The 26,656-nt window shown below is 37.8% G+C and overlaps 1 protein-coding gene across 1 annotated transcript; it reads left to right on the top strand.

The window, feature by feature from the left end:
* The first annotated feature begins 1,068 nt into the window (after positions 1–1,068).
* On the top strand, positions 1,069–26,605 carry zswim7 (zinc finger, SWIM-type containing 7). Its single transcript, XM_041801501.1, has 5 exons — positions 1,069–1,196; positions 3,878–3,899; positions 4,842–4,944; positions 20,593–20,697; positions 26,090–26,605. The coding sequence occupies exons 1-5, from the start codon at positions 1,121–1,123 to the stop codon at positions 26,198–26,200; spliced, it is 417 nt and encodes a 138-aa protein (XP_041657435.1). The 5' UTR covers positions 1,069–1,120; the 3' UTR covers positions 26,201–26,605.
* The last annotated feature ends 51 nt before the right edge of the window (positions 26,606–26,656 follow it).

The raw sequence follows: 26,656 nt of genomic DNA, 5'->3' as shown, positions 1-26,656 counted from the left end.
CCACTACCAGGACCACCCTCCTTAAAATTTTTGAATTCTTTTATATTTTATTATGGCAAATAGAAAAATAAAAATTTACATATCCTTCCTACATTTATTGACAATAATACATCTTATTTATTTAATAAATGCCATGCAATCTTATTATTGCCTTAAAAAAAGTCGACATCCTTCGATTTTTCTCCAAGTTTTTGCGACCCACTGGTGCCTCCTGGCGACCACTGGGGGTTCGGGACCCACATTTTTAAAAACTGATAAACAAGGGCACAAACAGAAATCGGTGGACGATCTCAGAGTGAATTCCAAAAATAGAGCAATCCGTTAGTTGGCGGCAAGAGAAAAAATCTCGATGCCAACCGTAACAAAAATTATCAAGTGAAGAAAACGGAAAACAATCCGACGAAGCCGGATGTTGTTAAAATTTAGTCGCACTTTTTTGGCAAACGGTGATGACAGTTTCTTGTAGATGTCAGGTTCATGTGGGTACCAGCACACCGGGGGATTGAGGGAAATGAAGTGGCTCATCTGGCCAAGCAAGCCCTTGGGAAAGACAGGGTTATGAATGTGGATTTTGGTAGATCAGAGACAAAGGCTTTGGTTAAGAGTAAAATCATTAGTGAATGACAAAAGCTATGGGGTGACGGACAGAAAGGACGTCATTTGGACCGTATTCAGGAGAGGGTGGGAGGTATGAAAGTACTAGGAGGAAACAGAAGAGAACAGATAATAATAGGTAGACTAAGGGTTGGACATGTAGGATAAAATAAAACATTTTGAGTGTCAGGTGGAAGAGGAGACTGTGGAACATGCAATCTGTGAGAGATACAAAACTAGCAGGGAAGAAAGAACTAAGGAGATGTGGAGTGCAGATGTTTACACTTAAAAATATATTAAGTAATGAGAAAAGTATATCTAAAGCCTTGTTTAAGATATATATATTCTTTTTTTCTGTTCTTCAAACCTCCTTAGTTATTTAAACCGTATTTTATACCTACAACGAGGGGCTCTGGTTCACACTCCAGCATAGTAGGTGGCGGTAATGCACTTTAACGATGGTTGCCACCCGCTTTTAAAGAAGAAGAAGAAGAAGAAGTTGTTCTTGCAACAGGATGCTGTTAAAATGAATTCATTTCTGCCTGCTGTAGCCGAACAACTTTTCCGAGATATTCAAAAAGCATACCAGGAGACGTCCCAAAGTAAGAAAAGTCTGGTAGAGGGGTTATCTTTGGTTTGATATCAAGGATGTTGTATTGTGAAAGTTGCTGTTAGCGCTAGTTGTAGCAATAATTGTGACCAAAGTCTTCAACCCTCCGAGCAAACTTACCGTTATAGTTTCTTTTGTTTGGTTGGAGCCGTTTAAGGATCATCGAGTTTAATTAATCGCAGCTGTTATTTTTATGCTTTAAAGTTATATTTATACTAATACACAGTCTGGTACATTCATTTTTTATTCAATTATCCTGCATTTTATAAAGATGTAGTTTCAGTTTTGGCCTTCAGGGGGCGCTGGCCGAAAACTTTTCTAGTCGTGTTTCCTCTCGTCATTGCTACTTTTTTCCTTCATATATTTCAACAAAACAACAAAGAAATTAATAAATATGATAATAATACTTATAATGATACTAATAGGGATTTATTCTTAGAATTAAAAAATGATTTTTCATGCTTGAAATGCCATTTTATAGACATTGGCTTTCATAAATTTGCCAAACAACACCTTTCCGTGAGTTTAAAGGTGATAGCTGGTGGTGGAAAGTATGATTGCATTTACTCAAGTTACTCTGAGTAACTTTTTTGTGTACTTTTCTCTTTTTTAAGTAGTTTTTAAAATCCCTACTTTTATGTTTACTTAGGTATATTTTGACTGAAGGATTGCTCTTCAGTAAATTTTAAAAAAGAACCGAGTACTGAGTTGAAAAAAAAAAAAACACTAAAAGCCACAACAAGGAGGTCCAAGCTTTCTGACAGCAACATTAAAACGACCAATCATTTGGCTTTTACAACACACTGTCAGTTCATGCACATAGCAAGAGAGTGACTCCATATTTCTTACCCAAAAAGATGTTGTATTGTACTTTAGATTAAGTTAAGCCTTTTAATAAATAACCTGTTTGGAGGTCATATTTTCTTGTTGATATTGCACATTAAGGACAGGTCATATTTTACTGTGAAAGCCCCTTGGATATCAATATAGCTACTCAGTCGTCAGTTCTTTGAGTAAATTTTAAATGTCTAACTTTTTACTTTTACTTGAGTAGATTTATAGACCAGTACTTATACTTCTACTGAAGTACATTTTAACCAGAGTAACTATACTTTTACTTGAGTACAGTTGTCTTTTACCTTTTCCACCTCTGGTGATAACTGTGCATATTTGAAAGGAGAAATTAAACCTCCTCCAAAAGGTATTTGTAGATGTAGATGTTTGCAATCCAATTTTTTCCTTTTTCAATGTCATTGGCATTGAAAGTACACGTATAGTTTAATATGATATTTATCCTCAACACCAAAACAGTGTCTCAGACCCTCTCTTCTTTGATGTACAGTACCATGCAGAACTTTAAGCCTTGCTTGGGTCAAAAATTTAGGCTTACATAAGGCATAGGTATGCTGCCTATTTGGCAGGAAGTAGAATTGACACAACCCTTGTCATGCTCTGAATGTCCTTGCATATTAGGGGCCATGCAGGGAAAACAATCTATTGAAAAAAATAAGAATGTCCACACCTGTTGGGCACAAGGATGTGGCAAGTAAGCACAGCATAGGGTACCATTTGGGCAGGTTGTAGGGTTGCCATGAGCCACTGATTGTGCTGTGGATGTCCCAAGGTCCCGAAAACCACTAGTGGTCTAAGTTGTATTTCCAGGACTTAAAAGGCCTGGAAATACAGATGCTGACCTTGACTGCTGTCTGTGCAACACATGTATTGTGTATTGTTGACATGTATTGGGCTGAACTCAGGCCCCTCATCAGGCTCATGATGAATCCTTTATGCCCTGTACGCCTAAAACTTATGATCATAACAATATTTCAGTAACAATGCTAAAGTGAACTTATTTAAACTATTGATTTGACTAGCCCCCCCTTTCTTTTCTTTTAGAAGAAACATCAAGTGATGAGAGTAGAAATAAGTAGATGTTGTTTCTCTCTAGTTTGAGCACAAAAAGCTGAGTGGTAGTTTCTCTGTAGAGCAAAGTGGATTTTTTTCATTCAAGTAGGGTCCAGACACAGAAGCTCTGGTTTTGTCATATTGAGCCCTGTAAGAGTTCATAATGTGTGATAACTAGTCAATAATGTAACAAAATGCTGCATAATTACATTATTAAGCAAGCAAAATATTTTTTTCCTAAAAGTGTAATAATTTTGTTGCATTTTAGAGTGAGTCAATCATTTTTGGATTAGTATGGTAATTGCTTTAAAATGGAGTGTAGTGTGCACTAAAAACACTTTTTCAATAGTTATTACTTTAAGACTAAAAATGTTCATACACAAACACCCCCCTCCTCCTGGGCCTGTCCTTTTCTGTGTGCGTGCATGTGTGTGCGTGCGTGTCTGTGTGTGTCTATCCATGCATGAGTAAAGTGATACTAACAACTCAACATTTAGTGAAATACAATTATTCTGTAGTTTAGGCTGACTCAGGTCTTGACCAGCCCTCAGTTAGTTATGCTGCTATAGGCTTATAACTTTCCTGTTTGATAACGCTTATAGTTAAGACTATAGCTCATGTAAAGCAGAGATACTCACACATTTAAAATCATTGATTTGATGCTCTTGCATGTATGAAATTTAAAAATCTTTTTAAAAAACTAAAGCACATATTCATATGATTATATTGTTTTTTAAGTCTTATTTTTCTGTTATTTTTTCTTCTCAGTTCCTGATGATCTGCTTATTGCGTAAGTACCTATCTCCTTATTTCCATGACATGCAAACTTCCATGACCATTCTATTTATTATAGCTTTGACACAATAACATTGTTGTGGCTGATACTCATAAAGTTTAGCGTTTAAGACTTCTCAGAAGCCCTAGTTTCCTCCTGTCTGGGTTTTGATTTTAGTATAGAGGACACATAGCTGAATCTGAGTGGGTATGAAGTGCAGAAACCACACTGAGGAAAACGAGGGAGGCATTTTACAGTCTGGATTTACCAAAGTGACGCAGCACACTGAGACATGTTGTCGTGACTCTGCAGTGTTTTGACTTACTGAGACTGAAGCGCTCACTGTCTGGGTCAGTGTGGCCACATCCTGTATGTTTGTCAGGAATGACTGATTTAGACGCTTTCTGTTGTCTTATGAAAGTCTGTAGTGACTTATAAGCAGATGTTCAGTTTCCCCCTTTCCCTTTTTTTCTTATGTCCTTTATTACACATGGATGACAAGGTGACAAAGACCAAACACAAAGCCAGGTCTCCCTGCTGTAATGTCTATAGCCTCATATGGGATGTAACCTAAATACTAGACTATGAGGACCCCTAGTTTCTCATGAAACAAGGGGTATGTCTACCTCTTGTCTTGGCTAAGCAACACCAGCAGATGACTTAAACACTGAGGAAGAGAAGCAATTCATGATGTCATCTCATATTCAGTGATATGGTTATAGTTGAAGTCCAAGACACTGTCTGCATTTTGGATATGCGTGGAAAAGAAGTGAAACTATTTCATCTGCCAAAGCAGAGCCTGATAGGAAAAGTAAGGGAACCACTGGGCTAACTTATTAAGATTTAAAAAATTGAGTAAAAATCTATGAATAATGTTTTTGTTTTGTTTTGTTTTGTTTTGTTTTGTTTTTTATATCTATCACTTATGTCTGATGATTTCTCTCCCATGTCTTTCAGGTTGAAGTTTGTCTTCGGGCCTTGTGCGCTGCAGGCGTTGGACCTGGTTGACCAGCATTCAGTCACCTGTGTGACATCTCCAAGTGGACGTAAAGTGTTTCAGGTCAGTCATACTTTGGTGTCTTTATGAACTGTAGTCAACAATTCAGGTGCTGCAAATTTTTTCACAACTGCCAGGGGACAGAGAAAAAATAAAGTCAGTTTAAATAATCAAATACTATACAGCAACATATCCTTGAGGAAAAACTTTGCAAAGTTAATTTTCTCAACTGTTACACAGAAAAAAAATCAACAACAAAAAATCATGTGTGCAATCTTTTTCTTCTTGATGGCAGCTGCGTCACATGTTTTGTTGCTCTCATTGGCTCGTAAAGATGTAACAGACAGAACGTTCATCCGGTCACCCTCCAAGTTTTTTTCAAAGGCTCTGTCCTTTCCCAAACGCTGTGTATGAGTGGTTTTTCAGATGGATGTGTGAAACAAATCCATCTGGCATGCCAGGTTAGTTCATTGGTATAGTTTCTGGGTTTCCACATGTCCTGGAAAACCTGGAAAAGTTGACAAAAATGTCAGTCATGGATAAAGCATGGAAAATGAAAGAAAGAGCAAAATGTCCTTAAAAATCTTGTCCTGTAAATATATACAGTGCTTAAAAAATTTATTAGACCACCACCCAAAGTAAGGTTTATGCCACAGCTGCCCTAAATTAACAGCCTTGGTAAAAATTGGTAAAACCAAAATCATTTTTTATGTTTCAGCAATGGTTAATACACCAATATGTAGAAGCTCTTTAACTGAAATCATATTTTTAATGCTAAAATATCATTATTATTCTTATCCATTAATTTTCAAGTTTACTGATTTACAAAAAACTGAAAAAATAGTAAAGCACATTATTATTTCTTGATTAATATGTCAAATTATAGTTATTTACTTGCATTTCTGAACAGGAAAAAATAGTTTTAGTGGTTGAATGTTATGCTTGATCAATTTCTGACTTCTTAGAGAAGCCCAGTGAACCGGCTCAAATTTGGGTTTAAAAAGGTGAATTCAGTTCAAAATTCCTCATTCCTGTTTAAAATGGTAAAACATGGAGAGCTCACTGAAAATGAAAGAGCCCACATTAAAGCACTTCATGATGCTGGATGGTCTCTGAGACAGCTGGTCTAATAAATTTGTCAAGCACTGTATATTATTTCATTACATAGTTCCCAAAAACAGATTACATCGATATCTAAAATAAGTCAAGCTTATTTGATAAAGCACCTTTCAGAGAGCACGTCACAAAGTCCTTTTAGAACAACAATAATATCAACAACAAAAGATGCTGAAGACAAACTAGTATAAACACAGAAATAATACAAGTTCACACAGTTTACAGCATTACAGCAGGCAGGGTTGTTTTCAGCTGCTTTTTAAAAGTTTAGTTAAAACTTGAGGCACCATGTAGATCTTGATAGGTTAAAATATGTAAAGGCAAGGTGACTGCAGGGTCTTGAAATTATACGAAGTTGATAAGTCAGTTTAGCAAAAATTAAGGCTTTTAAAAAGAATTCAAAGGACTTGAATGCACGACTAGAAGGTCTTAATTTTTGTAGCTGTTTTTGTCAGAGGTTGTAGGCTAGTATTTCTGCTTTTGTTTTTGCATTTAGTTTGAAGCAAAAATGAGATCTCATGTCAGTCCGTACATTTGTTTATATTCTGGCCTGTTGAGCTAGAAGTTTAGCGTTGAAGCTCACCTGTGCCCCTCAACTAGCAAGTTAACAGTGTGATCGAGTATGCATGTAGTGCAAGTTTAATGAAAAGTGGTGGGAAAAGGTGTCTGAGCTGAGGCTCGGGCCAAAACTTGTTAACACTTTACAGGATTTTGCAAATAAAAGCAGCTTTGCAGTGAAGCTTTTGCCTTGTGTAATACTAGCACAGAGCCTGTTAAGGTTACCACTGGTAGCATCTCACAGAAAGCTTTGTTTGCAGACTATAGTAACAAGTACTATCTGCATTTTCTTGACCATATTGTCACGCTTTTGTCTTACAGTCTGCAAAAACATTCACATAATTGTGTCAGCAATGTAACTGGTTAGAAATTGAAGATGTAGTAAGGTCTTAAATCATGAAGGTTTCTGTATACTGTATATCCTGTAAGGCTTATATCATAAGGTAATGGTAGGGGATGGAGGTTTGTAATTGTTTGGTAGAGGCACTGAAAGATGGATCCATGCAGAGTATCTCTGAATCACAGCATAACTCGCCAGAGTTGCTATTTTGAAATTTTATTCAAGATATAACTCACGAGACCAGATTACCTTATATCAAGAACAAGTGCTGTTCTAAAATCTAACTGTCCCCAGACTGAACTAATGAGTCTCAGTTTGACAAAGGGGGTCCTGTAGCTGGAGAAATGAGGCGATCCACTGAGGTCATGGTCATTGTGACCCAAATTTCCTGTGAACTCTGTTTTGTTAAAGAACAAAACAAAGCTGTTTTATGAAAGGAACTGAAAATACAATGCAGCTAAAATAAGACAGAGACTCTGTCCTTATGTCTCAACTCAATTGTGGGTGTTTTTTTATTGTTTCACTTCATTTCCCCTAAGACTGCATGTGGTTTAGCAGTCTAGCTGCATGTATTAGAACGATAATTTAATTGTCTATTTTTATTCTGTTATGTTCTTGCAAGTGCTCTTTTAAAATGTGATCTTGATCTGTGGTTTGTTTTGCTTTCTCATAGCGACTGTGGCTGTGGTTTCCCTTTTTATACAGTACAGTTTTGGCATTAGCGAGAAAGTGCCCCTCTATTTTTATTCATTACTGGAAAAGAAGCATTGATAATCAAAGCATCATTATTCTTTTTATGACAGACTTGTGATATTCTCGAAAAAGTTTTTGCACAATTTTTTTTTTCTCACAAACCAATACACAGGTTGATGGCATGTTAATGTTAGTGTTTCTTTCTAAAAACAATCTTTCACTGAGCTTTAGGTCTGGCGTCTATTTTATTCTTTATTTTTTAACAGTCATTGTTTTTTCTATTAAACTCACCAAAGGCCAGATATAGTCAAAAGAAATATAATATATAAATATATATTATATTATTTTAATGCAAAATGATCTATATCAGTATAAACATTTGAAAATAATGATGCATCTGAAAATCTCTGTAGATTGTTCAGCCCCAATATTATCTCAGATATTTTACTTTGTTGTTTATAATTATTTGAAAGTTGCTCCAATATTATTAATTAACAGCAGTGTCTCACAGCTCATATTGTAATTCAAGAAAAACAAATCTGAAAAAAAAAGTTGCTGGTTAGACCGTTAGAATGTGTCTGTATGTGTAGGAAGTTCACACATTTCTCTGCCTTAATGCTGCATTCACCAGCTGCTCTGCAACACCTCAGTTTCAACATCACTCACTCTGTATGACTGAGGCATCAGTCAGACCCAGTTATAAGCTTGATTAAGAAATCATTTAACGCACAGTTCAACAACTTCTGTTCTTTTCTTACCAACCTGACGTCTTATGTCATGAAAAAGCAGCAAACAGTCAGCATGGCTCCTCTTCTAGCACTTCTAAAGCTCAACATGGGCGCTTATTAACAAAGACACACTGAGATAGACTTTACTTGAACTTTATTATAATAACTTCATTATTATCGCTCATAATAAAGTTTAAGTAAAGTCTATCTCAATGTGCAGAGGACTATTTCTCTGAGTGAACACTTGTTACTTTTACAGTTTCTTCAGTTTTAACATGTTAAAAGAAAAACAGTGTTTTTCAAAGTATCATTGGTTTTACTGCTTCCTGTTTTGATGCTGTGACTTCCATTGCTCATTTTCAGGTTCATTTAAAAGGAACCCTGCATATAAAGTCATGTAGACCATATTAGATTAACATTATTGTATTTTACATGTATGCCATACAAAGAAATGCAGTTGAGTTCACCATGTTGGAAGAGATGTCATATGGCTGCATTGTTCTTCCAAAATCTTTGAGATTGTACCTAACTCAATAATATATGTTGTTATATTTCTTCTAGGGCTTGGGGATTAATTTATGTTATCAATAAGTTTGATTCTGGAAAATTAAGGTTTTGAAAATTGAAAATCAAGATTGTTTTCTTGATATTCTGCCCTAATTTCCCATGCCAACTTCTTCACTGAAACTGCACACTGGTTTAGATTTTAAAAGGTACTTAGTGTGATTGCCTTTGCCTAAAAAAAATCACAGGTCTGCTCAACAAGTCTAATAAATATTTAAATCTGCAATCATCATTTTTAAGCTAATTCTTTAATATTATGAGGAATACATAATTTGGGGGTCATAACCCTTTTTGAAAATATTTTCAAATAATTCTATAAATGAAACCAAAAAACAGGATGAAAAAAAACTAAAAACACATGCTCTAAGTTTTATTTTCACAATCTCTGAATCCTCCTGAGCGTCCAGATTTTTTTGTGAGTTTTACAGGAAAATTTCTGGACAAGTTATGAACAATACAATTTATTATTGCAGTTGATGGGATAAAGGTTTCTGCTGTCAGACGGTAGAGCTTAATAAAGCAAACCCCCCCTTTTTAATGAAAATTTCAGATAAACCCTGCAGTGTTTTTGTTTATCTGTTGAGTCCAGCTTCCTGAGTCTTTACTATCCACTCTGGAGAGTGTGCTTCACTGGAAGGAACATCAACGTCACATCACGTTTAAATCACTATGACTCAACCGGGAAGTTTGACAACATAAACAGCATATTAATGATGTTCTTTGTCCTTCTTTGTGATAAATCTCCAAACTTGACATTTGTTTTGTAATGCTGAGGGTTGTTCCTGTTATCTTGGCAGGTCTGTTCTCTGTTTGAACCATTAGTGATGCATGAAGTGGGGCTGGAGTTTACACAGTCTCTCTAAAAGCCGTGCTGTCTCAACATTTAGGTTCCCCTGCTGTTGAAAACCAACTCATCTCTACCTACCAGAATATCTGATACCCAGAGCAAGGATGGCAGGGCATTTAGATGATCTGGAGTATTATCATTTGAACAGATCTATGACTTTTAAAAATGAAAGCTGGAGGACGGGATGTGATGATGCCACTCTGAGGATCTAAGGTTGAGTCATGACAGCAGGGACTTTTCAGGTTGAATGGCTGTGTGTGTCTCAAAGGGATAGACCATATTTGGGCAGCGTGTGATGCAATGTTACTAAGAAGCTCTTAACAAAACCTCAGGAGGAAAGTGAAGGCAGTGACGGCATTTTAAGGGGGGCGGGCTTTAAAAAAAAAAAAAAACAGCAAACTACAGTGAATCATCCACATTTCAGGAATCCTTGCAGATATACAGTAAGGTTGTTAGAGGATGAGGCAGCAGATTTCTTTTTTAAGATTTATTTTTGGGCTTTTCGTGCCTTTATTTGATAGTAGGAGGACAGTGGATAGAGCTGGGAACGGGAGAGAGAGAGCGGCAAAGGGCAACAGGCCGGATAAGAACCCGGGCCACCCGCGTACAAGGGTAGCGCTGTAGACCGTTAGGCCATCTGTGGTCCCCCCAGGCAGCAGACTTCTGTCATCAGGCAATTAAAAAGTATAAAAAGCTTCAGCTTTCCTTCAAGTTATTCTCAAAAAATCATTAGACCTATGTTTGGAACAAAGACTGTAATAAGTACATGCTGACACCAGTTTTACTCATTTGAAGCTCCATATTCAGAGGCTAAAGTCTGCTAGACAGCAGCCAGTTATTTGGTGTCATCCACACACTCCCTCGTTTATTTTATTTATCTATTTCACTTATTTGCACTTGTGATTTTTTCAAGACTTTGGTACATCATTGAGAAACAGCAAAATGCAGAATTGTGCAGGTGAGGTAGGAAACCCGAGGAGGGCTTAGAAATAAACCTCACCATGTTACACCTTAGTCCTTATACCAAAGAATGCTATTGATTGTCCCTACTAATGAAGGAAAAAGGCCCCCCTTGATGTCCTTCATTGCTTAATTCCCTTTACAACTTAGAATTTTTGCATCACAATGTAGAATCTCTAGGCGTATGAGCAAACTGTGATATCAGATGTGCTGTGGTTTTCATTTGTAGTTTTAGTTGTTAAGTTGTTGGCTGTTCACAGACACCAGTCCATGTGGAGAACAGAAATAGTTTTATGCAAACAGACTCCCATAGGTGATCTAAATTTAGATAAACTTTATTAATACCTTCTTAACAGACGTCTGCATGCAAGCACAGCTATTTGTCTGCTCTTAGACGTTGTCTCACAACTCAAACTCTATTCTTGTTTCTTGAGATTCTAGCCAGATGGTCAACAGTGACAGCACATGGAAAGTCTTGGCTGAAAGTCTTTTTTATCACAAATGTCTGGCTTCATCAGGAGCCCAAAATGTTAGCCATATTTTTTCATCAGTCTATTTTTGCATCAGACAAGCTGATGGGTACTAAGATTGACTGAATGAAATTCCTCTTTGAAGCTGTTAATTTGTCATTTTGGACATCAACATGGTTTTAAGATCAAGAGGTGGCTATATTTGGATGACAGGATTAACTGTAGACCTCTCTCTGGTTTACAGGTGTGAACTGGCTCACGTAAATCATGTCAAGTAATGGTTCCCAACCTGGGGTAAGCTGTCATAGGGGCCCAGGACCCCGTCTGCTCTGACCCTGTCAAAATTAGATGTACATATATTTTTTAAACCGAGTAGAAACGTAATGAATTAGTGCCTACCTAAAGGATGAAAAAATGGAGAGAATCTGTCAATTTTGTGCCAACAAATATTTTTTTTTTAAATCCTGAGATTAAAAGTCGGAAATTTACAAGAAAAAAGTTTACATTTTCAAGTTTAGAAAGTCTTAGAGTTTGAAACTAGAAACTTAAAAAAAGCCAAGTTTTTGGAAACAAAACTGAAAACAGTGGTTGGATTGTTGACTTTAAAGTCTAAAAAAGTTCTATATTTTGGTTCACATACATTTAAAGTCATTTATTGTCTAGTAAATAAACAACTTTTTAAACTTTTAAATTTTGAGTTTTTTCTTGAAAATTAACAGATCTCCCTTTTTTTTCTCAGGTGGCCATAATACACCTTTGTAATTACTGATAGTGTATACATAGATCTTTTGTCAAGAACAAGTGTATGTTGGCTGATTATTTTGGGATTTTGTCAATGAAAACAAGTAAAATTGATGTTTGATTTGTCAAAGTGGGTTATGGGAATTTTACACCAATGCAACCACTCTTGTTAAATGAACACAATGCACAGTGCTGATGAACTTGATACTAGAAATCAAGACCATAAGTTAATTGTAAAAATATTCAATATTGGGTGCAGATGGCCAAGAGGTGTGCGAGGGTGGCCCGGGTTCAAGTCTAGCCTGCGGCTCCTTTCCCACATATCCCTCCCCCACTCTGTCATCCCTGTTTCCAACTAATTTTCTAGTCTAGTTTCACAGAATAAAACCTTTTTAAACAGTTTGCCCTAGAGCTGGGCGATATGGCCTAAAATTGATATCCTTATACATTTTTGCTATATCACGATGCACAATATATATCGCGATTTTTTAAAATTGTCCTCTAAGCAGCTGTATAATGTTAATTCAGCCCCAGTTGATGCTAGTTTGGTGATTAAAATAGACTGTACTATTGGATTTTTAATTGGATTTTATACAGAAAGGGTAAAAATCAATATAAAGTAAAATTTAGCAGTTTTATTTTGAAAAGGACTTCATTCAGTCTTTTACTAATAAATCAAAAATACATAAATCATGAAATACTCTGTCTTTTATAGTGTATGGAAAGTCCTGAAATGTTTTCTGTGTTATGTTTACTATTGCTGACTATAAAATGATTATTTTCCTCATTAAGGATATAGCAAATCTACACAAAACTCACCAATCCTGCATGCAGCCGAAAGCCAAAACCCTGTAGTCTAGTCCATCATTCAGGTTAAGGCTTTGATTAAGTTTGTCCATTATCTGTGCTGATGTACGCTGGAGCAGTTTCTGACAAGTTCATAACACGGGAGCGTCTTTAGACCTTATTCAAGAAGCTCTCCTGTGTGATCATGGGGGAGGGGGGGGAGCTCTATGGAGGCAGGAACATTTTAACTCCTCGTTGTCTGTGTTTTGAACTGTTAGACTGAGATAAGCCTCCGTAGTTGTGGGGAAGTGGATCACATTTGTCCGCTGCTGGGCCGTCTTCTCTCTGACATGTACGACTTTTCAGCAAAATGTTTGTGCCCAGGCAAATCAAATATTCTGAGTGGAGTGCCTTTATGAGAGTTTTTAAATCCTGGCTTTTCAACAACACTGGGCTCATGCCTTTAGTGACATGCTGTGTTACTGCCGCCGTTATCTCAACGTCATCTTGCAGCATATTTTAACGAATACCGCGTGAGTTTGACCTCTTCTTTTTCAAAGCTGAACAACTGCTGGATGACAGACCCAGCGCTGTTTCTCGTTATCTGTCTCTGAACGTAGCTAACTCTCCACTAAGTCACCACGCTGCTCTGTTTAACTTCTTTTCCCTCGCTTCTCTCTCCACTGATACAAAAACGCACATGTATGGAGGACAGTTTTCTAGATGGGCAGGAGTGACCTCTCTGCTGTGAGAGATGTGTTCAGGGACAATGGGAGAAGCAAAACTCCAGCGAGAAATGCACGCTGACGGCTCAAAACTTCCACATAATTTATACTCGATGTTCCCGATATAGTCATTTTATACATCGTGCGTGGCAAAAGCTGCGATACATCGAGTATACTACAGAATAAATGTGAAACTGACTTCCTTATTGGCTTCGATTCTGAATAAGAGTCCGTGGCAACTTTGAAATGAAAACACATTAGACAAACAGAGAATTGAGTTAATGCAATGTACTATGAATTGTGTTCTGACTGCACACAGTTTCATAGGAATATTGTAATAGCCGATAAAGCAATGGAGCCCAGCATTTCTGACATTTCCTATTTCAATACTGCTTACGTTGTTCAGTAGCTCATGTTGTCATGGTTATTTGTTCTCCTCGAAAGGAATGAATAACTCATGAGAGTGTGGCATTTCACTGCCATGATTTTTCACCTTATCTCATTTTGTAATCAGTGACCTTTCATAGTCGGTGCTGATCTGTGGGGTAACATAGATACTGAGTATCGTCTCAACAGTTATGAAGCTTCCATCAGTGTGAGTGTGAGCACATAGAGAGGATGTCATGCTAAGACATTGGTTGATGAATATGATACCTATTAATGTTTGGTGTTGTTGTAACTACAATGTTTTTGATTTTGGCTTCGGCACATTTACTGAATAAGAAAATCTGGAGAAGTATTACCTGTGGACCTATGTATGTGCTGAAACATGGTAGGTCATTTGCCCTGGGATTTTTACTCTGCAAATTGCAGACATGGTCAATTCACATGGGATTAAAAACACAGACATTAAGATTATTACAAATTACCAGAGGTCCCTGGATAATACTTATCCCATGCTAATCGGGTATTATTATTTATGATACAGACTGTCTGGCAAAAAATAGAGACCTATCTCAAATCAGGCTTTTTTATCATACATTTCTGAGAGAGTGATTTCGAAACAGCTATTTTATTAATTGTTATCAAATGATCAATTTATGGGGGTACTGGTTACGTCCACATACTCCATATACCTGTTGTCATTAAAAGCAGTTTTGTGTCAGGGCTAGGGTTCCTTTCCCTAATTTTGTTGCTCACTTCTTTTCCTCTTCAGTCCTGATTCTACCCACTGTCTTATCTCAAAATAGTATAAAAAGCTTTAAAATAATAGTATGTTTTCAAACTGCTGCAGTCTGTGTTTCAGGCTGATCAGAGCCCATATATATTTTATTGTTATTGAGCTTTGGCTCTGCTTTTGAGACGGTGGACCACTGGATACTGTTGTATCGACATGAGGAATATTTTGGCAGCTCAGGTCAGGTGCTTCATTGGTTGAGATCTTCACCTGCCAGAAAGGTTTCAGTATGTTTTCTACAGCATGTTGCTCTCAGAATCCTGTAGTGTTAGGCATGGGGTTCCACAGGGCTCTGTCCTATATCCACAGATGTTTTTACTGTTAACCTAATAAACACATTCCAAATGTCAGAATTTATTTCAGTGAAAACCAAATACTGTTTCAAGAACAGGTATTAAAAAAACTGAACAGCAGAAAGGCTATAAAATGGGTACATTCAGTTGTTTTATCAGTAATTCAATAACAGTATTTTAGACTAGTGTTTCCTTGCCATTTTTCCTTGGACCCTCTTCTTACATGTCCTAAGAAAAGCTGAGCCCCCAAGACCCACACAAAAAGAAAAAAATGACACTTTGCCGTAAAAAATCAACATAGATTTAAATAGTTTCATTGATGAAATGTTATGTTTTATCAGTTGTTGTTTTTCTTATCAAAAGACCTTTATTATTACTACTTGATATCTTTTTTAGAATGGTTTAAAGGTGCAGTGTGTAATATTTATCCTAGTAGCATTTAGTAAAACAAACAAACTTTGTTAAATGAAACATGATGTCTATAGGTAGGTCTATCCTAATTAGTGTTTATCCACCTGAAAAAAATGTGTTTTTTTTTTTATATTAACTCAGAATTAGCAATCTATTCATACATGGAGAGGGTCCCCTCCACGGATGCCGCCATCTTGGATCTTTGCATTTTGCATGTTTCTATGGTGCCACAGAAGCAACCAAATAACAGATAGACTTTTTTTTTAATTCCACTGGTTGCCACAGTATTATGTAACATGCAAAATGCAAGAAATTCAAGATAGCGGCGCCCATGGAGTGGACCCTCCCTATGTATGAATAGATTGCTTTATTTCTGAGTTGATATTAAAGAAAAACACATCTTTTTCAGGTGGATAAACACTAATTAGGATAGACCTACCTATAGACATCATGTTTCATTTAACCAAGTTTGTTTGTTTTACTAAATGCTACTAGGCTAAATATTACACATTGCACCTTTAAGTCATTGTCAACAAATCTAGTTTTGTTGGCTTCAGAACAGATAAAGCCTTGTGCCCCCCCAAACCCAGCCCCTCCCTGAGACCCAGGGGGGTCCCAGACCCCGAGTTGGGAACAAATGTTTTAAACTTTGTTATTGCACATTGCATAAGTTTCTAAGTCGTATGTTTATTTTAGGACTTCCCTCAAAAAAATCGCGGTATTTCAAAGCACTTTTGAGCAATATGCCTGATCCTCTTTTTTTGTACTACAGGAAAGTTAAAGGACATAAAATATTACAAAATACTATGAGAACTAGAAGTATATTTTCTTCTGTGCCTTACATGTTTCCTATGCTGATCAGATTTTACAGATTTGTAACTCATATAAATTGACCGTTCCTCTCATTGTGTTTATTTGCCAAATTATTCATAATACTGTTTATAGATGTCTATGAGGCATATGAAGTCTTCTAATGATTGATGTAGTTAATTTGGAAGCACATGTCTTCAAGTATTTTCACACAGTATCTCATCTGTCCTAAGACTCACCGTGATGTTTGTACAGTACAAGGTTACTATCAGAAATGTTCCCCTATTTCTACAGGCCTGGTAGATACAGATAAAGGGCTTTGTATCTCAATTACTTCCCAGAGCCTTGTTTTGGGCTGGAAACCCTGGACAGAGGGCCATCCAACCTCCTGGCCTGCTGGCTCATGTCCGCTTCCAAGCAACTATTCCCACAAGAGCCAAAAGAGACAGAGCCAGCACTGTGCTGAGATTTCAACTCTGTCTGTTTTCTTTTTAACTACTGAACAGCAGAAATTGATTTAAGTGACATTTTGAGGAAATGTGGATCCCAGCCAGACAGTGGAAATCTACAGTTTGGGATGTCTGTTGAAACTGTTTGGTGCCAGATTTAAGTTTGAGTAGCAGCAGAGCCACAAAGTCTACAATGACAGCAGACAACACAAAAGGACCAGAGTGTGAGCTGGTTTTCAATAAACTTGGAAACTGAAGCAGCTCTTGGCTTAGACTCCACATTTCAGTTGTGTCTTTCCTGCCTCTGTTGGTGTCTGCATCCACACACTATGGAGCTTTGAATCCATGTAGCCATCTCTTTTATGCCTTACTTATCATTAGGTGTCACATTAAAGAAATAGGGCATTTTTTCTTCTGTAGGTCACAGAGAAAGGTAATATATTGAGAATAATGGAGCCTGTTCTAGCATCTTAGGAGGCATTAGTTATTCTGAAGTGTCAGACTAATCCAGCAGCTTAATGTGCTCATGCGTCATGTGCATGGAGACAAGACTTAAATCACTGTCTTTAGCTGAAGGTGAACATCATCAGCAAAGACCATTAGATACATACAAGTTGTGTAAAATTGTAGCTTTTCTATTTCACCTGCTCCCAGTAGTTAATGTGAAATGATGAGGGAGGTGGCATCATCTTAGACCTAACATCCTTTCTGTCACTTGTGTGAAACATTTTGAAACTGAAAGCTGAAAAAAACCCAGCAGTTTTGGACAGAAAATTGAGTCTTTATGGGTAAATTCTAACATGGAGTCACAGCATGAAGACTGAAGAGATGGTAGGAGCTACTGCAGTCTTAGTTTTGGTATATTCTGCCAAAACCAGTTTATTTGAAGTGAAGGCTAACAGCTTTGTCTGTGGAGATGTGCAGTATCCCAGTAAAAGACCATGACTGCTGTCTGAACATGTGAACATTTTGATATCACACATGAAGAGGCTGCAGGGCTTGTCTCTAAACAGCATCACCAGTCTCTTTCTCTGGTGTGTTACTCAAGGACAAAAAGTTTAGAATTCAAAATCTAAAGGGTTTTTTGTCAAGTAGATATACACTACTGCTCAAAAGTTTGAGACCACTGACAAATTTCTTTGTTTTTCAAAGAAAAACATTTACATGCATTTCACAAACAGTTATCAGCAGCTGTCAGTCCTCTGCATCAATCTCCTAGTATGACTAATAATCCATGTTAATCATGTTGCACAGCTAAAAACCATTTTACTAATAAGGGATCAAAAAGACCGGACACTGGAAGACCAGAAGAAAGTATTGTGCACGGATGAGTCCAAGTTTGAGGTCTTTGGATCAAACAGAAGAACATTTGTTAGACACAGAACAAATGAAAATATGCAAGAAAAGTGCTTAAAACCATCAGTCAAGCGAGGTGGAGGCAGAGTGATGATCTGGGGGACTTTGGAGGTGGTAGAATAGGAGATTTGTAAAGAGTGGAAGGGACCTTGGGGAAGGAAAGCTATCACAAGATTTTGCAATGCCATGCCATACCCTGTGGACAGCACTTGCTTGTGGCCAAATTTATCCTACAACAGGATAATGACCCAAAACATACCTCCAAAATGTCTATGAAATATTTAAAGAATAAGCAGTCAGCACAATTCTGACTGTAATGGAGTAGCCAGCACAGTCTTTGGATCTGAACCCTAGGGCTGTTGTGGGAGCAGCTTAACGTATGGTACTAAGGAAGACTCCATCAAGCCAATCCATCTTGTTGGAGATGCTCCAGGAAGCATGGGCTGAAATCTCATCAGATAACCTTGAAAAACTGACAGCTGCCTAGGGTGAGCACAGCTGTAATTGCTGCAAAGGTGTTTTTTTCTATGAGGGCAAAGTTTAAAGAACATTTTTCATTAAAATCATTATTTCTAACTCTCACAATGTCAGCATGTCCAGTTCATTTGCTGTGTTTCCTATCGAAACTAATGTCATTAGTTTTTCCATGAAAAACAAGAAAAATTGTGTGAAGTAATCCCAAAATTTTGAGCAGTAGTGTGAATATGAAAGATTTAAGGTGTGTATATGTTTCCAGGATTTAGGTGCACAGTAAACATACTACACCTATCTTTTAATCAACATACTGATTATCTAACGAAGGGGCTGAAAACGAAATAGGATTTCTTCTGTTGAAACAAATTTTTCTTTTTTTATTTTTTTGCATGAAAGAAACTTGATCAAGCAACATTTTTGTCTGTAATTGTTTATGTGGATATTTACATGCATCCTACATCATCCTCTTTAAAAACTTTGGACTTGATGCATCACACAGGGCCTGTTCTGGGCATAAGCCATACAGGGAGTCACCTAGGGCGCAAAGCTGAAGAGGGCGCAGACATGAGCCCCGAACATTTTGAATTAAGCACCTGAGAACTCCTGAGCTTCATACTTGAATCTCTGTGCCCCTCCATCCAGCCTCTCTCTCCCCACACACACCACCGCCCTGAGCTGTAAAATGTAATGCCTGTACTTGTAGTCCATTTCCTGAACCAGTCTAAGTGTGGTGGCTCTTGATCCACATCCTTGTGAAGCTCCCCTAACTTCTTAAATCTGTTTTTTTTTATGATACTCTGAAGGCTGAGCTCATCCCCGTCGCTTGTGCACCTTTTCTTATCACACTTTTTCACTCCAGCCAACTTTCCATGAATGTGCTTTAAAACATCCTCTGAGAACAGCCTGTCCTTTCAGCAATGACCTTCTCACACCTCTGTGGCTTACCCTCCTTGTGAAGGGTGTCGATGATTGTCCTCTGGACAATAGTGAAGTCAGCAGTCTTCCCCATGATTGCTGTTGTGTGTATTAAACCATAGTGGGAGAATAAAGGCTCAGCAAACCTTTCCAAATTGGGCTTTTCCAAAATATTCAAATATTTTGAGCTGTAAGCCATAATCATCAAGATTAAAACAGCAAAGTCCAGAAATATTTTACTTTGTATGAAATTAATCTCAAATTTATAAAAGTTTAACTTTTTGAAGTAAATCACAGGAAAAAAAATAACTTTTACAAGATATTTTAAATATTTCAGATGCACATATATGTGTGGAATGTATGCTGCTGTTGTGGTCATTGTAAAAACTGTCGCTTTATCTCAATGGAAATACTTCTGGTTAAATAAAGGCTTAATAAAAAAAAATAAAAGTAAAAAGTGTTTCTACATCTGATGGCATGAGTTTTATTATCATACATTATCTGAATTATTACCTCCATAAATTGCACCTCACAGCTGTCTGTCATAAATAAAGTTTTGCACAATCTCTTGGGAACATACAACAAATTCTTGCACAAACCGTACAGTGTTTTCATGTCTCATTAGACCATGAAAAATAGACTACTGATGTTTCATTTATTATATACCTTTAAATAATTGTTGATTATTATTGTCTGCTTTAGGTTTCCCCTCAGCAGGAGTGCTGGTTTTTGCTCTGCTGTTGATTATCATTCAGTTTCAGTATCTATTCTCTTTCACCAACTCACCAGAGCAAATTTCTCATATGTGTGAATCCATCTGGCAGAAAATCATAATTTAGAATTCACATATGAATAGTATTATTTACATCATATCAATTTGATAAAAACAGCATGAACTCTGATATGTTTCTATAAAATTTGAAAAAAATCCAGAAGCATTTTAACTCTGGCTCTTGTGACTATCAACTTGAGCACATTCAGATAAAGAAGAAAGAAAAATGTGTCTAGAAATGTTCTTTTGTGTTCCTTTCTCTGATTCATGTCTGCTGTGGTTGCAGGACATTTGGGAAGCAGTAAAGATTTTGTTTTCCTTCCTGCCTTTACAGTCTCCAGTGCTGCTCAGCTGCACCACAGGCAGCTGGCAGCCAATGCAAACAGCATTGTGATCATAGCTGATTTATGAACCTTCCTGGCTCATAAACAACTTTCACTTGTCTCTGGATGTGATCTGTTAAATAAGGTCAATCCGAACAAGCTGTTCCACATATTTGAATCTGTTTTGCATGATTCTGTTGCAGGTAATAGGAGGCTCGGGGCGATTGTACACCTGCTTCGTGTCCTGTCACTACTGCCCGTGCCCAGCCTTCGCCTACACAGTGCTCCGTAGGAATGAAGGCCCGCTGGTGAGTCTTAGGACACACAAAGTAGAGCCCATGTGAAACAGCAACACTTACTTTGGAACAAAACCTGTAAAGCACCAAAGACTGAGAGTAATTGATCAGAATATATCATTTTTATTGTTAAACACAACTTGTATTCTGTAGTTTAGCAAAAAAAGAAGGAGCTCTGTTGAAAATAAAGTTAATCTTCAATGTAAGAGTATGTCATGAGCGTTCTGTCTTTAACCCTCAGGCCCTCCTTTCAAAAAGATCCCACTTTCCCTCTTAAAGCCCTTTTATGGAGCTATTATAGTTGCAAAGGTATTTGCAAATGCATGCAAAGATCAGTGCACAAATTTGGAAATGCGTAGGTAGATTTGAAAATGCGTGCACAAATCCACAAGTGTGTGTAAAGATCTGCAAATGCGTGCAAAGATTTGAAAATTTGTACAAAGATCCACAAATGCGTGCACTAATCTGCAAATATGTTGACCAATTTGTGGACTTAGTTCATTTTGATTCAGAATCTGCCTCTCAATTGGCTGTCAAACACGGTCAAATACTCAGATCAGGAAGCGTAAGGGCTGGGTCTGTTTCCCTCAGCGCAGGCTCACAAGCAAGGCTGTCTTCCTCACCTCATAGGCATCACACAGAGGGCAGCAATTAAGACTTAGAAACGGCTCTATATAGAATCAGCGTGAAAGGAAAAATGTTATTGTATTATATTTTCAAAGAGTGAAGAAAATAATGACTTCCTTTTCTCCAAAATTGTATCGCAGCAATGGTTGAATTGTCATCTCTACTAGATAGGGGTTCATTGTGTTCTATTTTCAAACAGAAATCACCATTATGACGCTGTATGAGCCGGGTGATTGATAGAGTGGTCTGTAACATTTATGTTTATATTAATAATAGGTGAAGGGAAAGATTGCCATTCTTGAGCAGATACAGTAAATGGCACTGAACAATGATGATACATTTAAATTACATTATGACACAGGTATTTATGAGTAGAGGGGATGGCTGAGTTACTCGACCTGGGGATCATGTGGTACAGGGTTCGAGTCAAGCAGCATCTGGAAAATGTATTTCTTCATTTATTTATTTATTTTTTGCTGGTAACTCTTATGTACTGCTCAGGAATTTAATCACTCAGGCCAGGAAATATGTAGGACTTGAAAAATTCACTTCAGTGTGCGATCAAAAAGGACTGACCTAACGAAATATTCATTTCAGTCCATGACTCTGACATCACGTTGATGGTTCCGTCAGCTGCCCTTAAAATAGAAAATCGCTCCTCAGTCCCCTAAGTAAAGAAATCCCAGCATAAAAACGTCATCGATTGCTAAAGTTTTGCTGTGGGCTACCAGAGAAAACTCTAAAATTAGAGACCTCAAAGTCACCTGGCTCTGCCCAATGTGCTGGTCCTGCACCTGGAGCACAAATGCAGCCAGTGTGATGTCTCGCTGTCCCCAGTGTACAGCAGGGAGGAATCCACTATTTAATAAAGAATACACTCCACCAGAGAGTCCTCATTGACTCTGCTAAACTAAATATTAAGCTGAGCTTCGAGGTTTGACCTGTGCATCACCAGCCTACCTCTCCTTACCGCTGATAAAATTAGTGAAGATTCCCTCTACGGCAGCGCCTGTCATCCACTCCTGTACGCGCATGTGTGGATTCTGGCCTGATGCTGATTCACTGAAAGCATCCAGCAAAACAAACACTGTGTTCAGTTAATCACCACGCATGCAAAATGTCATTGCCCGCGGTGTGAAGCAACACTTTCCTCCCAAACAGGGCATGCACACCTAGACTTGCCTCAAGGCACACCAGCATATCTTACCAAACCAGCTGAGAAACACTGCTTTAGAAAAATATTAACAGCAGTAAAGGTTTGTTTTTAATATCTGAAAACTGTACACCTTTTACAATTTATGTATAAAGTATGTTGCGTTAGGAGCAGTGCAAGTGCTCAGATTTTTTACTTGGGAAAATAGAATTACCACAGAGTAAAAATACTCCCAGACGAGCCTTATATTCCAGCTCTCATGTAATTATGACAGAGAAAATATGTTTAATGAAAAAAAGGCAAAATTTCATTTAAGCCAGCCTGCCGGAGGCCAGCTGAAAATAATAGCTGTATCAGTGGTGCCACCAGTTCAGAAATCCCTGCATCCAAAGCTAGAGATAAATTGTGCTTATTACATACACTATTTTCTGTTATGAAAATAATAGCTCAGTTTTTAATTTATTTTATGGGTTATCTTTAAAATGAAATGCCAACACAGATAATCAACCAAATGCCAAACATCAGTCGCCCCCTAATTTTTAATTTTAGAATATGCAAAATGTTAAGAATATACTGTAAATGCAGATCATTTTCTTTTATAAAGTATATTTTTGAGGCTTTATGCCTTTATTATGAAAGGAAAGTAGATGATGTCAGAAACTGGGTGGGGAATGGCATGCATGAGAGGAAGCACAGATCAGACTTAAACCTTGGCAGTCTGCTTTTCGAGACAACAGCTTCAGATCATGAGGAGCACAGGTGTAACCTCTAGGCTACCAGCACCCTAACATGCTGTCTTTTAACAGTGCTGCACAATTTGGTAGTAATGTGCAATTGCTATTATACTGGACAATATTGCAGTTTGTTATTGTGATTATAATATAATACATAAATGGTATCATGAGTCTTCTTGCTGGATTATGAAGAAAAATGCAGAGAATAATGATTTTTTTTAAAGTGTGTATAACTCAACTCAATACATACAAATATGAAGTAACATTTTAAAAACCCTGAAGTTTTTATTGTTTTTAAATTGACTTATTTGATAACCTTGCAAAGCAGATAGATACGCCCATTTCCTTGTTTCTCGCTGGCGAATCCATCTTGCAAAGCTCCTATCTGAACCATTTGGACCCGGTTAGAAAGTGACAGGACAAATCAGCGACGAGGGGCAGTACTTTTAGGTGTGGTGGAGTTGTTAAGTAAGCAAGCAGAAACAAGAGGGCGGTGCAATTATGGCGGAAGAGCTCAGTGTGGATGCTGCGAAAGTGCCAGTTTTATCAGAACTTGACGACATTTCTTCATTAAAAGAACAAAGAACAGCAGTGAGTAGCTTTCTTTTCAGAAACAACAAAAGTCGTGTACTGACACGTCTGTAGTCTCCATGGTTTGCGTTATTCCTCTGTAGCTGTGCATGCACACCTCGGTCGCGGCTACGTCACATGTTTTGTTTCTCCCGTAAAAATGTGACAGATAGAACATTCATCCAGTCACACTCTATTTTTTCAAATCCTCTGCCCTTTCCCAGACATTTAGTATTGAAGGTTTTCCAAATGGATGTGTTAAACAAATCCATCTGGTGTGTCAGGTTACTTATTTGACGTATTTTTCAAGAAATAAAAGTTTTTCCTTTTTAAAAATAAAGATGCTTCTTCAAAGTTCATTAGTGGCACTATTGTAAACTTGAAGGCCATTCTGCAGGCATTTTTGTATATCTCTATATACTACTCAATACAAAATAATTGCAGCCTTTTATGTGATTATGTTATTGCACAGCTTGACATTGCGATTGCGATTGCGATTGCGATTGCAAATAGATTAATTGTGCCGCGCTTATTTTTAATGCAATAATCATACTAACAAACATATTTTAACTCACCTTGTGGTTTCAAAAACTCTGAATCTTTTACAGATCTCATTCATATTTAATATTTTTATTGAGTGTTTTTGTTGCCCTCGATGGTGCCTACAGGTCCAGACTATGCCTATCAGCTTGTCAGTTCATGGAGTCTGAGAGATGAACCGGAGAGGGCTGATGTCTCAGTTCACTTCCAGCTGTCAGCTGATCCCTGAGAGAACACGGTGTTAACATATTTTGGCTGGGTTGGGGCTGATGTTTGATCTGTTAGGTGGAAATGAAGCCCTACATAGTGAGGACAGAAACACAGATATACAGCTTCCTGCTGAAGTTGAACTCTGTTTGGAAAGTATCTTAGGATCACATGTAAACATTAATAAAAAGTGCGTACCACAGCATACTTAGACACACTGACAGGAAAGCTGTTTCACAGTGATTATGTCTAGTCAGGGTTAGGTGTGTATCCTGCAGAAAACTGACGCTTAAATGTGAGACAAAAAACACGCTGAAATATGTGTAACAGATGGATGTGGTCAGGTCACGTTCTTGTCTGGCCACTGAGGGGTGTCTCCACCCTCACTGGAAGATTTTATATCTAAATATATGAAGGCAAATCGCCTGCAATCCTGCCTCAAGAGTTGTCTCCCTGGAGGATGCTGCTAAAATCAGTGTGAGAAAAAGAGAGCTTCAGCAGACCACAGACTCCCCATGAGTACATCAGCTGTGCTACTGTCATTCCCCATGAAAACTCACTGAAACAACAGAAAAATCTAACTATTTTCTACCCCACCAAAGTCTTCAGCAGCTTTAATAGCTTACTATGAAGCTGTTTTTCTTAAAACTATATCAAATGTATGGAAGCCCTTACATGGTGCAGAAACACTCACGGTCAATCAGGTTTTGACATCAATCTCGAGTTTATGACACAGTGATACTCTAGAGACTGTGAATTTGACCGTGCAGTCTACAGTCCTCCCCCGCTGGAGCCAGTCTGTTCATCCAGGGGTTCTGCAGACTCCGACATGACTGGAAGAGGCCAAACCATGTCCAAACTGCTCTGACAAGTAGGTCAGAGGACAGATAAAGAAGCTCTCCCACCCTCAGCAGACACACATGTCCTGATAAACAGAGACAACAGGAGATGCTGATTAAAGATTTCTCTGCTTGTCCTCTTTTACACATTTTGAGTTTGACTCATTGTTTATGTGAAACACTACATCACAGGCGTGCTACTGTGGAGGAAAGCTCATTGATAATGCATGGAACAGGCTAAGGGCGAAAACAAGTCAATGATTAACATGTTAATGTTGATAATAATGAGATGTGTGCAGCGACACGTGCAAACAAACCCAGAGCTGAAGGGACTATTTGTCTTTCAGCGCAGCGACTGGAGTTACATCTTATTCATCACACAAACACGCATTTGGAAAAATAACACTCACACACACACACACACACACACACCCACACACACACATATATAACCCTCTTAATCACACATGCTTTTCATTTTTAGAACCATTTAGAATTTTTTATAAATATTGGGATTTTTGCTGGTGTTTTCTTTGTGACTCTTATTCTCTGATTGAGGATTAGTCAGTGGAAATTTTCCATCATGGTAGTGCCAGGCTGCTCTTTTTGACTCTATGAATTGAAGATCTTTGTTCTTAACACACCGAAGTGTCATTAGGGCTTCATGTACTCATTATTAACCACACTGGTGTTAATATTTGTAATAATTTTTTGTGTACGCTCTTTTCTCCCAGTGCAAACACATCCTGGCTGTGTACCTGTGTCAGGCCATGGGTGTGACCCAGCAGGAGAGCGTGTCTGATCAGCAGATGTCGATGCTGCTAAGTGGCAGTACAGCAATGTGACATCCTAGTCCTTTCAGTGCTGCAGGTGGACCAACAAAGCCTCATGGACCCTTCTGAATGAGATACGATGCTTTAAACGGACACTTTAGGTCACTGCAGAGAAGATAAGGACACCGCAGCATCGGCTCTTTCATACGTCCCTCTGAAATACGCCAGATGTTGCTTTATCTATTTTAGCTTTTAGAAGAATTCTTAATCTGTTTCCAGGGCAGTGACATCTGTTCCTTGAGCACGGGCGGCTTTATTTTTAGGCTCCTTCATCTGAAGCTGTGTCAGTTTGGGAAATTTGGAGACTTTGCACACTTTGTAGAAACTTCTTCCACAAGTTTTCCCATGTGTTATGTGTAAATGTGAATTATATATAATATTCTATATTGTAAAAATAAAGACAGATGTATAACAATATAAACATAGCCTTTATTAACAAAATAATTCACCATACACACAGACTGCATC

Source organism: Cheilinus undulatus, linkage group 12 (assembly GCF_018320785.1).
Source record: "Cheilinus undulatus linkage group 12, ASM1832078v1, whole genome shotgun sequence".
Taxonomy (NCBI): Eukaryota; Metazoa; Chordata; class Actinopteri; order Labriformes; family Labridae; genus Cheilinus; species Cheilinus undulatus.
This window is presented reverse-complemented; position numbering and strand designations above follow the sequence as displayed.